The 15,206-nt window shown below is 36.2% G+C and overlaps 1 protein-coding gene across 2 annotated transcripts in view; it reads left to right on the forward strand.

The window, feature by feature from the left end:
- The window catches only part of LOC145684108 (uncharacterized), a 223,757-nt gene that overhangs the window by 190,759 nt on the left and 17,792 nt on the right, over positions 1 to 15,206 (forward strand). For both annotated transcript variants that reach the window (XM_081756018.1, XM_081756019.1), the window contains exon 2: positions 9,880 to 12,394. In XM_081756018.1, the coding sequence (XP_081612144.1) occupies positions 9,883 to 12,394 (2,512 nt within the window). In that variant the 5' untranslated portion in view covers positions 9,880 to 9,882. The remainder of the gene's footprint in view (positions 1 to 9,879; positions 12,395 to 15,206) is intronic.

Genomic DNA, 15,206 nt, shown 5'->3' on the forward strand with positions numbered 1-15,206 from the left:
TATATATATATATATATATATATATATATGTGTGTGTGTGTGTGTGTGTGTGTGTTCTTGGCAAACTGGTACAATCTGATAGGTCCACAAATCCTTCTTTTCGTTTTATAAGATGTCATACCGTTGGGTTATTAAAAACTTTCTTTTTTTCCGATATATTCAGTTCCAACCTTCTTGAGTTTATCCCTTTCATCTACTGGCAATGAGCCAACCAACGTAGGAAATGTCCAATACACATTTGCATTTGTCGGAAGAGAACTTTGCTTGGAGTTATTCAAGTAAAATGAACATTTGAGAAAACGTTGTTTTAACTTTTTTTTTTCTTTTTTGATGTCTTAAGGAGTATATGTGTATCTCCTAAGATCTTCCTGATGATTGTGTCTAGGCATTGTATTTGATTTCAATCCACCCGTCATTTCCAACTATATGGAGATATCTTAAAGTGGAAATGGTCAGTGCAATAGCAAGAATATACATAAAGGTTGGAATGGTTCTAAAGATAACACATTATCAAGCCTAAATAGGGTGACCAGACGTCCTCTTTTTACCCGGGCATGTTCTCTTTTTCAGACTCTAATAAGGTGTCCGTGGCAGGGGTCTGTGATATGAAATACTGTGGTCATTCTAAACCTTTTTACTGGAACATATATTGGTTCGTTTAGCCAGGATTTCATAACGGGGGAGGGGAGGGGGGAATGACATGAGATTCTGAAGGCCCAGGAGCTCGATCAACCTAAACTACTTTACTATCAACATGTATTGGTTTGTTCCAGTTCCAGTTACCTCCCTTACGGGAGATTTATATAAAGGAAGTCCCGGCCTTAGAGCCCTGTGAACTGTTTCACTAATTTTGTTTTAAATGAAAATTGTTTGAAATAAGATTATGTATTAAGATGGCTCGTACCAAAATGGCCGAATTAGCTTGTTTTAATTATTATTGTTTTTCACACTGTTAATGTAATAAGGAAGGATAAGCGGTGCATGAACATATTGAAATTGAATAACAGTATATTAAAATTGTAACAATCACAAAATTGTCAAAAAATATTGAAATGTAAATAGTAAAAACTGAAAAAACTGAGAGCAAAGCTCCCCAGTACTTAGTGTTTATAGTGCCATCTCTTATCCTTCCGGGTTTGTTAGGACAATAAAATGAGGATATGTTGCTAAGTATTTTAATAACAAACTATGAAGAAATCTCGAGTAAAATAATACAAAAAACGTTTTGAAAAAGATTATAAAACTATTTACGTCCTTCCTCTGTTTATTCAAATATAACAATTTTCCTTTCATTATGACCTCAATTATTATAAAAAGTACATATTCACAATTATAAACAGTACATACTCAATAATGTCTTGTAAAGTATTTTACAATATCTGCGTTCCTTTCTCTGTTGAATCAAATGTTAACAGAACTTTCTTTCCATATATATTTTTGTTTTTATTATTCCATCAACTACTGTCTGTTCCAAATGACAGGTCAAAAGAGCAGTAGAAAATTATTTTTGAAATAACATGTTTGATACTGCAAGGATGCGATGAAAAAATTATTATTTAAGAAAATGTCCACGCAGTTACACAGCGGCACTATACTTTCGGAACCTTGAAATCTCCCTGACTAGTAGCAGAAATTCTGACAATTCCGTAACTTTTCTAGAAATTGCAAATTCCCTGACTCATCCAGGATATCTCGCTCACCTCGCCACCATGTATTGCAAGTAATACAAATCTTCTCATAAGAAAGAGTAACCAAAAGCTTCCTGTAGTTTATTTTTAACACTGATCCTTCGTTTTTCTAATTTTATTTTGTTTCAACCATCCTTATTTTTTTTCGCTTCTGGTCTCGAAGGGGGGTCCGGACACCCCCCCCCCTTAGCTACATGCCTGTCAGGGAGGATTTTGTAGAAAATAATCAAATGGCCTCTTTTTTCCGGGTTCCTTTATTAACCATAATATTCATACAAATTAACATGTGAAAGAAATGTTCACCTGATTTTTTTTTACAATAATAACAAAATTCCAATCTTTTCCTATAAAAAAAAAGTTTAAGAAATTTATTCTGCTTATTGATATGAAAGGCCAAGCTGACCTGCCGTATTTAGTAATATAAGGAAAACGTAAGAGCGTTTTTTTTTTTGTTTGTTTTCCTTTTACCTACTAACATTTTGTTTATCAGAAGTAAACAGCGTAGGTTGTAGAGCTTTCAATCAACATTTTTTTTTTTTTTTTTTTGCATTTAATAGAAAAAAAATGAAATCTTTTTGTTTTACGTCCCACTTTTATGCCGGTTAGACTAAAGGAGATGGTGATGATGAGTAAAATGGTGGAATGAAGGAAGTGAGAGGAAATGGGAGAACCCCGAGGAAACCCACGCACACGGTGTTTGTCCACCACAAAGTTCACTTAGCGGGGGCTGGGATAGAGTCATAAAACATACAAATACCGAAACTTTTTTTTTTTTTTACTGAAGCTTTATCGAAGAGATCTCCTGAATGTAAGCAAGGAAGAAATGACAAACAAGCCGAGTGTTTGGTAAAGAAAATACATCATTCCTGAATCAGTGTAGCGTTTTAAGTTTTAAGTAGTGTAGAGTTTTAAGCGCATACTAGAGCAATAAGACAATAACTATAGATCTACCATATTTTCTACTTAAATAAAGTTTTGTACACACTCTTACCGTTCAAACAATGATTATTGTTCATAATGCCAGGTTCAAGAAAGGAATGTAAACTTTATAAATATTTCTTAAAACTTTCAGAATATCTGTCTACATTATATATAAATTCTTAATTCTTTCACGGTATGATAGTGTGTGATAGTGCTTATTACTCTTAGAACTACCTCATCAACTTGAAATGATCATAGGCGACGCCCTAAATTCATAAGAAAGCTATTTTCAGTATACGGGAATTACTATAGTTATATCTTATTTCGTTTCACGTTATTTTAGACAAACGTCCTTCTTTTTTCAAGCCAGTAATCTGGTCACCCTAAGCCTAGAACATATCTTCTTTCTTTGAAAAAAAATAACTATACGTCAGCAGAGATCAACCAGGAGGAAATATACCTGAACTCATGAGGGTGGCGCTTATGAGTTCCAAGTTATGATGTTTGAGTGTCAGGTTGAGTAAGAATGAGTTCCAGGCCCGCACCCAGTAATTTTTCTTAGGAGGGCTCAAGTTTTAAGGAAGGAGGATCCCATACTACAAGCCACTATGCCTATATAGTATTCAAAGGGTATTATTCCGCACACGAAACAACGATAAGTAACTGTAAAATACTTCCACCTATATTTTCAGAAAAAAAAATACAGAACTAGATTGTTTTTATAAGAGAAAGAGTACAGATGAAATGTAAGATCAAATTTTCATGCTACATCAATCATTTCCCTGTTAAACAAATATAGTTTTATTGACAAAGTATACAAAGGTATGTTAAGTTAGGAAGTTAGGAAGCTCCGGACCTGGTGGTCTCCCACCAGTGGATGCACCCCTGAAAAGTTCCAAATTATGAAGTGAGCGTCAGTGAGACCCAGTGAACGTGATGTCAGACTAGTGATGCGAGCGTTTAGACCAACTGAGCGTGTTGTTGGCATCAAACTGAAAATGTGAGGTCGAAATGATTGATGTATGTGTGAGGTCAAATGAGTGTGATGTTGGTCGGATTGATGCCGTGAGCGTGACGTTGAGTGAGGTAAGTCCAAAGTAAGGATCTTTGGCCAGAAGTACTGATGTCCAGGAGACGAGACAAGACTAGAAATAATGTTTCTCGTTTTGAATCTTGAGGAATCACTTCTCGTATCGACTCTTTTTGTTATGTACAAAATTTTTGCCCTGACTTTCTTTCTTAATCTCATCTAGAACTTATCAAAATCCTTCCGCGTCACGAGAGGTCCACAAAGGACATGATATTTTGTAACAACATTTAAACCACATTTATTATTAGAGCATATTGTGTAATAATTTGTCTATCTTTAAACGTTGATAAATGCTCTTCATTATGTTTATACAATTACTTTATCGCTTTATAGTTTCTATATTATGAATCATATGTAACACTAGAACAATGATTGAGATCTAAGACCCAAATGAACTAGTGTTGATTACAAATTCTTCGTCTTGCCCCGAACTTAAAAAGATACTTCTCGTCTCGTTTTCAGATGAGAACAGGTATGAAAGGTTTATACTCCGTAGCCCATGGCGGCCTCGGAGGTGTTGTAGGTTGTCTTCGTAGCCCATGGTGGCCTTGGGAGTACGTATTGTAGGTTGTCTTCGTAGCCCGTGGCGGCCTCGGGAGAAGGTGTTGTAGGTTAATGATCAGTACAAGACACTGACGATTTCTTGGTTCGAACGTTCTCTTTTATATCCGTCCTTCGGAGGGAGAACCTGTGGAGGGATTGTCGGGTTTCTTCGTGGCTCTCCGTGTGTTCGTCTCTTAATGAAAGTGTAGTTTCCTTCTGTCGTCTGCCACTATTCGTTTACAAATCGTAAAAACACGGTTTATAGCAAAAACATGTTGCTTATAGTACATGTGTTGTGGGGTGCGTGGGTGGATATGAGTCCTTGAAATAGCCTATCAAAATCTGACTACTAACATTCACGTGGTTACGATCATAATGGAAAACAAGAATGACGGAAAATAGTAGCAGTGTAGGCTCAAATTGCTTCCTAAAGCTGATATCGATGAATTTCACGTTCTCTGCCACAATTGGACTTACACCGCCTCTAATCGCATCTATAGGGTTACGTAACATTTGACAGTCTTATCACTAGGGCCCAGAAGTTGAGAAAAAATACTCTTTTTTACGAGTGCCCGAAAACGAGGCTTAACATATGCTCATTTTTGATCATTGTAGGCTAGAAAATGGTGGATTTTGTCTTTTTTTTTTTTTTTTGCCTTTTTCGGCGTTTTTTATTGGTCTTTTAAAAGCTTTTTATAGGTCTTAACATCATTTTTGTACTTCATCTTTCGACAGTAAATTTACTTGCCATTAACTTGAATCACCACCGCTTCTTAAACATCTATTCTTTAGTAAAGAAAATTCAGAAGGTAAGACATTCTTCAACGAGTGGACTGATAACACCAGATCTGCAACAATCACCTCCAGTAACAATGTCCTCCAGTAAGGGGGTGAGGATGGGGAAGTTTTCGTATTTTAGTTTGGTCTTCAGTTCAGTGTTGCCAGATCTACTGATTTTGCAGGAGATCTCCTGCTTTTCCTACGTTCTACTGATCTACTGCGAAAGAAAATGAAATGTGAACAATCTCCTGCTTTTTCCTTACTTCGAGAAGTTGAAGAAATATATTATTATTAATATTGAATTTTCAATGTTTCCTCACATAAAAAGACGAAATTTCTCTGTTATAATACACAAAGCTCTATAGAACATATAGTTATAGAGCTTTACTGTATATAGTATGAATCCAAAGAATACAACTGTACGTCATCTTCTATATGCATTATGGTTAGCGTTTTTATGACTTTCTGTAAGATTTACAAGTAAGTGTTGTTTAGATTGAGACTTGGGTTGGAAGAGTGGCTTATATCGTTTCTCCACGATCGTCAGCAAGAAATCGTCTTACGCCACGATCACGTGTGACTGTACCATATAGCTACATTATCCCTACGTGCATGAAAAGACATTTTCCCACTCCACTTTCCTCTTTCACTACGTTTTACTTCACACATGTGTGTATCAAATAATATTAATATAAATCGGGACTTTTCCCTTTCATTTGCTCAACGTAGTTCATCGGAAATGAATTCTGGATTGCTTGTTTTGACTACTGCCCTCTTAATAATGGAAAATTTTATTGCCCTCCTCCCCGGATTTACATTAAAACGCCACCACTGTATGTGTCTACTGCTTTCTCCTGTTTTTTATCTTCAAATCTCCTGCTTTTCCAACTGATTCGTCTGGCAACACTGCTTCAGTTTGTGGAAGAAGGACAGACTGTTAACATGCCTAAAATTAAACCTAGGAAAACTTCCGTTTTGAATGAGCTTATATCTGAATTTAGAGCAGTTTTTTTTTTTTTTTTTTTTTTTTTCTACGGATGGAAATATTCTTTTCTGCAAATATTGCGAAGTGAAAGTGAGTGCAGAAAAAAAATGATTCCATGTCCAATAGCATGTTGGAAGTGAAAGCAGCTTCCCGGGCCGCGGAGAAAAAGAAAACAAACAGCTTCTGTTAGAACGAAGTTCTAGTAAAGTCGTATTCGTTTTACAAAGATCTTTGCAGTGCTTTAGTTGGAGCAAATATCCCGTTGGCAAAAATAAACAATGAAACTTTCACAATGTTTTTGGAGCTACAAATCAGAAGATTCCTGATGAGTCAACCCTCCGAAAGGAGTATGTGCACCTCTGCACCTTGTTTCTTTCAACTGTATACTTGATTTTAATCTATCAGAAGCTTGTATTTCTTGAGCATTATATTCATTAAATATGTAATTCTAAGGTCTTTTATAGGGCCTTTTTGGGCAATTTTTAGGTCTTCAACTTCCGAGCCCTACTTATCACACAGCTCGCCGCTCCTAACTACCGTCAAGATGCATGTAGGGGTGTTCGATAAGGCTGAAGACCTATCGAACTTTGGGAGTGAAAATTTATCGAGTTATCATCGGTTACTCGAAACCGTTCGAGTATTTGAAATTATTGAAGTTTCGGGTATTATCGAAATTTCGAATATTATCGAAGTTTCGGGTATTATCGAGGTTTCCAGTATTATCGAAGTTTCGGGTATTATCGAAATTTCGAGTATTATCGAAGTTTCGGGTATTATCGACATTTTAAGTATTATCGAAGTTTCGGGTATTATCAAAAGTAGTGATGAACAGTTCGGTTCCTTCACCTCTCCAATGATTTCTTCTGGCAACCAAACTAGTCAAACAACTTTTTTCATCTGATAAGTTATTGCAAAGTTGTATTTGTCGAAATCATATGTAAAATTATTTTTCTGCCTGCTCCGTTATTGGCGCAATCGGCAAAGTGACTATTAGTAGACTAATGTTGTCTTGGATTCCAATTCCATTTGGGTGATGCATGTTTTCTCTTCATCTTCCTCTCTTCTGACAGACTGCTTAAACCTTGTACAGATCTGTGGGGAAAAGCTTTTCTTTCACTACATTGCTAAGGAGAGAAGTTTTAAAATGAACACTCTGCATATATTCAATACATATTATATACAGTTATGATAACCTCGAATACATCGTTTCTTTCGAACACTCTGATAATCCCGAACTTTTCTAAATATTCAAGCGACTCGACAAAGGCGATAATATTGATATATTTCTGTATTTGCTGTTTTCAAACAATTCGAGATTCTCGAACAGTTCGAGTGTCTCGAAGTTGTCTAATGTTTCTTACATTTCGAGTGCCTCGAACACTTCGAAAATCCAGAACATTTCGGGAATCTCGAACATTTCGAGAGTTTCGAACATTTCGGGAGTCTCGGTCATTTCGAGAGTCTCAAACATTTCGGGAGTCTCGAAAGTTCGATAATTCGATAAAATTAAAATTCTTTATCGATGAAACGGTTTTGAAATTTTATCGAATTTTTATCGATTAGTCGATTATCGGAACAGCCCTAGTTGCATGATCAAAGACAATGTACTATTACACAGCTAGAACCTTTGATACATTATCAAACTCCTTTGCGAAGCGTGTTGATATAATTATCATACACTTACTATTATTCCATTAGGACATTACCTATACATAAGACTGAAATTTTCTCCGTTCGTTACCGTAATAACTTAAGCGTTATGAATAACTTATATTAATTATAGATTTAATAATAATAATAATAATAATAATAATAATAATAATAATAATAATAATAATAATAATAATAATAATTATTATTATTATTATTATTATTATTATTATTATTATTATTATTATTATATGTGTTTATTTTCTTTAATAAGGTATTAAGAATGCTTTTATGTAAAAAAAAAAAAAAAAAAAAAACACGAAGTGTGGCTACAAAAAAACAGAATGATGCTACCAGCACCGTAACTTAGATTTTTTCTGGGGGGTAAGCATTAATACGCGTATTTGGGCCCCCTAAAAAGTTTTTCTTAATTTTTGGGCCCCCTGAGGGCTCTTCCGCACGATAAGGTCTGCGGGGCCGTCAGTTACTCACCTGGGACCGTTTCATACATGACAAATTAATTAAGGGAACAATATTGACAAATTTCAACGAATACGAATAGATATTATTTCTAGGTCTCCTAATCGACATGGGCCCACGATTCATTTTTGTTTTATTTACCTTTTATGTGTTGTTTTGTTTATGTAATGTAATGAACCTGTTTGATGCTTCATTTATGATTTTGTGTTCGTGGAATAAGAAACTTTTGTCTTAAAATGGACCCTTCTCAAACAGTGGGAAGCTTCCGTAGGGAGCATTTGCCGCTCTACGGCTCTGAATGCTACAAAATATTTTATAGGTTATTTGGTACAATAGGAAGACTTCTTTTCAAAATACTGTACTGCAAGATTCACATACCGTTCCGTACCAATATTTCGTTACTGGAAATGGGCGTTGCCAGTCGTTTTCGTAAACTATGTTCATGACATCCTTCGCTTTTCTTTTCACTGCTCATACTGTATGAAATCTGTCTTCAATCTCGGTAATAAAGATCTTACGGAGCAAGATCTGGCGAATATGGCGGATGATCAAACACAGGGTTACAATTTTTGTCAAAAATGTCTCCATTGACAGTGCCGTGTAACCAGGAGTATTGTCTTGGTGCAGAATACATGACCTCTTTGTCTACAAATTAAGTCGTCATTTTTCTACCCGCTCACGAAGGGTTGTCGCTCGCTCACAATTTGCTCGTTCGAGCTGTGTTGTGGAGTACCAAACTCGGGCGCTTCTAATGCATTGATTGGCGTTTGGTTTCAGAATCGTACGTAAAAAACCACGATTCGTCACAGGTTATCTGTTTCTCTCTCTAAGATTGAAGGATCTCTTTTAATGCTTGTCAAAATATCAGCACAAATGATTATCAGGGTTTCCTTTTCTTCTAGTGTCAGATTCCTTGGCATGAATTTTGAACACACTTTCTTTGTGGTAAAACTTTTGTGTAAAATGTTACGAACACTTTGTCAATTCCTGTCATTTCAGCTACAGCTTGCATACTCAAGCGAGGATCTTTTCTAATTGTATCGCCGACTTTTGGAATGTTACCGACGTGCAAGTTGTTCTGATCATCTGTGATCACTTCTCGTCCCTCTTTAAACCCTTTGAACCACTAAAAACGTGTTATGCATGACAGTCATGTCAGTACACTACCTTTAGCAGATCGTAAGTTTCTGTCACGTACTTTCTCAGTTTTAAAAGAAAATTCACATTGATATATCGTTCCATTTTACACTAAGCATTGTTCCGACGGAGCACAGACGCACGGTCCGCTTCGTCCAAAGGCCACTGCGGAATTGTGTGGCCTGCATCCTGGGCAATCACTCATTTGATAGACAGGGTACCATGGTATATTTATGCGTCGATTGATCTTCAAGCGCTCGATGTTCCCCAATAGCAAAATCAATGCAGATTTTTCTAGCTGCGCTTCGTATCTAAACACTAAATAAACAAGTGTACCGTGTCACCAGTGGACTCATGGCTTTATGCCAATCTAGCCTCCCTGTAGTTACGTCCCTGATTAACATTTCAGTTCATTATAAAACATAAAAATGCCCGTATGAATCAATGATTTAAAAACAAAAATGATACAGGTATTCAATACTATTAAATTATATATGTGTGTGTATATATGTTATTGATACAATATTTTGTACTATACTTTTAAGATTACTATGCTATGACTCTTCATTTGTTACAATAGTTCCTTTCTTTTCTTATACTTGCAGGAAATGAAGGGGATTCTTCTAATTTGTTGTATGCTACTAACATTCAGCTGGAGCAGTGGAGAAAGTGCTGAAGGTTTCTATGACGATGAGAATGACAGTCTACGAGCAGCTTTGGATGCTATTTCTAGACGACAGAGAGACCTTGCGAGCGTTCCTTACAGTGGTTTGACAAGCAGCCTAGGACGCTATCGATATCCAATAACAAAGAAACAGATTCCTATCGTCAGCGAAGAAGGTCTGGCGTTTCTGCCTCCACCTGATGCCTTCCCAGTTGATGGACAGCCTGAAAATATTGGCTACGGTTACCAAAGAGCTGGAACTATAGTAACACCTGAACGAGCCCGCATGAGTGATCGGTCCTCCGGAGTAACAGCATTAGAAAGAGCACTGTTAGAGTATTTGAAAGAGGCCCAAGAAGAACGAGAAATTGAAGAAGACTCTCCGGTAGAACCTCCGGTTGACTTAATACCATACGAAGAGAAGAAACGATCTCCCTTCCGAGAATTGAATGGTTTACCTGATGGGAAACTTGAAGCTCGCAAGCGGCGACCGTCTTCATCTGCATTTAGGGAAAGACTCAGAGGAGATCCGGCAAGTTTAATCGGTGATGATGATGAGAATCCATCCCGGAAACGGTTCATGGCAATCATAAAGAAGATGGAACAAGAAGCGGAAGAAGGTGACAACGGATATGATGATAATATGGGTGAAGAGGAGGATGAATACAGACCAAATGACAGCGAAAGATATTTGGATGCCTTGTCTTCCTTGTGGGAGAGGTACAGACAAGCGAATCCTGATGCTGACTTTGAGAATCTTTCCGAAGAAGACGTAGAAAGAATCCTAGACTATCTTGGGGAAAGTCCAGATTCTACTAAGCCTCAAGGACCCATTTATAGGAATGAGCACAAACGACAGTATGGCACAGGTTATGACTTCTATAACTCACCTTTGTCTTGGGGTGGATCTAGCGGGGGTTGGGGCAAAAGAAAACGCATAAGTCCTGAAGATCTTCAGAGTTTATCTCCCAGCCAACTAGAAACCCTTTATGAAAGTTATCTTGAACAAGAACGTGGCAATCCCGTTCCAAGTGGAGTTGGAGGATTTGATCCAAGATTTTCCTCCAGTGACGATGGTCCTTTGGAAGTCCGGAGAAGAGAACAGGATGTATGGTTTCCATTAGAGGAAGATGAGGAAGATAGTGACGAAGACGATCTTTCGAAACGAATTCCTCCTGTTCGTCGAAGGGTGTTGAACAAATGGCATCCAGGTTACGAGCCATTGAATCGTGAACCGGAACCCTTAGAGTACTTATATACTAAAGAGAAAAGGTTCCCCGTCACGAAAAGAGCATTCAAAAGAAGTTCCTCGCTGAAACCAGAGAATGAAAAACGTTCTAGTTCATTGCTGCGAGAACAGCAGAAACGACGGATTCTTTTGGAGAGAAGGAAGAAGGATACGACAGATCCAAAAGTAGTGAAGGAATTGTCAGAAATATTTTCAGGACAATCACATGGAAACTCAGAAGAAAAAAGTGTGGTTCAGAATAAGACCGAAGCACCAGAAACAACAGTACATAATACAACCAAAGCATTACTTACAACAATGCCGCACCCTACTAATGCTACACTGACCAGTAAACAGAAATCTACAGTTGTGCCGCTGAAAGGAAACGCATTGGACATAAAGAAGAAGTCAATAGACTGGTCTGATTACTTCGGTATTGATAGGAGGCGTAAGAAGAGCGAAGGTGAAGCCAAAACTGAAGAAAATGATAAGGATAAATTAAACGAATGGTTAGTGAATGAATATTACAAAAATTTTGCCATGGCAACTAATGTAAAACGGAAAAGAACTCCCGATTCACCAGAAAATAGTAATTATCATTATCCCAGCAGAAATGTTGTTCTAAATGATGAAACCGATGATGATATTCTATTAGATGATGACGATGATGACCCAGATGATGAATTGGAAAGGAAGAAGCGACGAAATCCTGAAGAGAAAGATAAGAAAAGTTCCAGTAAATCAACTTTGAATAGTATGGAGGAGAAGCTAAGAAATATCGAAGACTTAATCGTGGACCAAGCTCTCAAGTACACAGGAGCCAATGAGGGACTCACAGACAGAGACAAAATTGAAGAAGTTAAAGAGAAAGTTTTATCCGAACTGGCAGCTGCTTACAGCTTAGAGAAGATGCGGAAGGCTCTGGAAGAGTTTAAATCAAATCTAGAAGTTGAGGATAACGACGAAATGGAAGATATTGCTAAATTAAAAGCTAAGAAGCAACAACACGAGGAAGAAGGTAGTCAGGAAGATGCCAATGATAGTCATCATCATGAAGAGGAGCGAAAGAGGGTTGAGGAGGAAAAACATAAACATGAACATCAACAAGAGGAAGAGGAGGAAGACAAAAAGAAGAAAAAGAAGAAATCCGAAGGCGAAAATGACAACGAAATTTTCCAACAGCACGAAGAAACATTTAATCAGGGTGTGAACGAAAATGCAGAAATTCGTAAGTAGATAATATTTTTACTTCAGTTTATTGAATTTTATTGAAGAAGTTCAATCCGTGCCGTGCCTTGGGAAGACGAGCGGGGCGACAACCCGGGCGCCGAAGTAAGGGGGCGCAAAATTCCGGAGAAAAAATAAAAGAAAAGAAGGAAAGAAAAAGGGAGAGGAAAAATTACTTGAAAAATGTTGGAATATGTCCTATAATGTTATTCATGTTAGGAAAATGCGTGTGCACATATATAAAATGGAAGCAAAACAAGTTTGATTTGATTTTGAGTTTAATGGCCCGTTCAGCAGCGAGGCTATATGAGAGCAAAACAAGTAATAAAAGTGCTCAAAATTAAGGAAAAGCAGGGTTTATTTTTGAAAGATCTCTTACACTTCGCGCCAACCATGGTGGCACTTCACGGCTAGTCCGTCGACCTCACTCATATGTATGGGGGCGCCGTCGTATACTCCTCACGATCTTAAAAATGACCCTACAGGAAAATGAATTTAGAGTAAAATAGCAAATATTTCAGTGATATTGTTCGAACTACGTATGTCCTCTATTCTTTGCAAGACATTGTGTGTAACTATCAATAACAGTATAGCATACACAATAGAGTAAAATTTTATCATTGTCGAGAACCTGAAACTCCTTTTAGAGCATCCAAGATTGCCGGTGATAAGGAAAAAAACTATATCATACTCTTAACAATTTCTCACAAAGAAAAATCATATTGTGTCAAATCACAAGAACGTGGGTGCCATTCAATTGATGTGTTTCTATTTCTTTACACGCTCTTTTGTTGTCTAGTTACGGCATTGCGGATTTCAATACGTATACGTTTTCAATACATAAAATCTGAACCTGAATCATCCACAAAACAGTAAAGAGTGAACTGTTGCCAAGGCCAGAAACAATGTGACCAATCCTAAACTTAAACTTATCTCTTAGCACGAAGTGTAATTATATTATAATATAAATGTCATGTATTTGGCTAAGATTTTTGCGACACCCTATATATAGCAGTTTTCGAGGACTTGATCGAAGGCCTCAACAAACACAAGGGCCAAAAATCGTGTTTTTTTTCTATATGAGCTCCGAAATACATAATTTATTCGATTTTGAATACAGCTACTAATTCTTGTGAGAAGTGAATTTTAGATCAAATTCGCTAAAATTAATATTACATAGTAATTTTAGAGGTTCAGATCGAATATAACAACACACAAAGTTCAGAAACAGATTTATATGCTACCTGTTGTTAAAATGCATAGCTTGTGCTATTTTGAGTACAGTCATATTCTTGCGGTAAATGAGTTTATGTGAAATTTGCTAAAATTAATGTTTTCGAAATTAGGGAAAAAAAAAATAAATGGGTAGAAAGCTAAGAAACTGATACCATTGTTCTACTAAGTATTATTAAAGTTCATAATTACGTAAGTTTAATTAATCTCATGAAAATTGGGCTTAAATCACGTTCGCTAAAGTTTAATCCATCTAACTTTAATAATATACGGATTAACATTTTCCAGCGCCTTGATAAGGATATTTTTTATTATTGTTATTTGTTTGTTATGATTTTGAAATTCGATAAACTCATCCCTTCTATGAGACCAAACTAGAAATGTATGACCTACATACCGAGACCTTTTTTTTTCTTCAGTTTAACTGTTTCTAAGATCTCTTCCCAAACTTCCATATAGAAATTAGTTATAATTGGCGAAAAAGGCAAAGTTTACACCATATAACTACTTATAATAGAAGACCTTAGAAACAACTCAAAATTATATACACAGCATACATCTTAACATTGAATTTACAATGAAAATGGTCAAATAAGATTTGGAACATTTTATTAGAATAAAAATGTCAAGAAAAATTAATCAAGAAAACGATTATTACCAACTTGAAGTTTGAAATAAACTTAACGTTGTAACAATATTTGATGTTAAAAATTGAAAAATGAAATCTTATATATAAAAGAGAACGTACAAAATCCTTTGTTACCTCATCACGCTAATACGGCTGAACCAATTTCTTTTATTTTTGGGGGGTTATTAGGATTTGGACCCTAGATGGTTTTTATCATATCACTTTAATTTTTAATTACCAGTGTCTTGAGATAATTGACCATTCAAGTGTCCATAACGTACAAATCCTTTGTTAGTTATTCATCATAGGTAAAAATAAACGTATTTATATGCAACCCGCATGACCGTGTCACTCGGCGGGTTAACATAAATGACAGGCGATATAATGTTAACATTTACTGCAATCTACTATGGTTTTTATCATATCACTTGAAAGCGAAAACTTCCGGGGTGACCGCAGCGAAGCGGGGCGGGTTAACATAAATGACAGGCGATATAATGTTAAGATTTACTGCAATCTTCTATGGTTTTTATCATATCACTTGAAAGCGAAAAAGTAAAAATTATCTAAGTAACAAAGTTTATTGCGTTCCGGGGTGACCGCAGCGAAGCGGGGTGAACGCTGCTAGTTATAAAATATAATAATTAAAATTTTATCACAATTGCAGAACAATGCCCTAATTAATCGTAACTCTGATTAGAGGGAGTAATCGCGTCTGAGATGTCAATTCAAGTAAAGTATAACATAGTTAGAACATCAAAAGTATAATACGTTTAAAACTGCAATATTTGTTCGTAAATGAAAATTCATGATAATATGATGCATAGTATAAAATTATCGATTCTATATGTATGTCAGGTGGGATTTTTTTAAAATTTCAATCAAATAATTGTAATTCCAAGATTGTCCAAGTAATTTCTTACAATGAAATACAAATTATTTGTTTGTTTGT

The sequence above is a fragment of the Thermobia domestica genome, chromosome 4 (assembly GCF_964235325.1).
Source record: "Thermobia domestica chromosome 4, izTheDome1.hap1.1, whole genome shotgun sequence".
Taxonomy (NCBI): Eukaryota; Metazoa; Arthropoda; class Insecta; order Zygentoma; family Lepismatidae; genus Thermobia; species Thermobia domestica.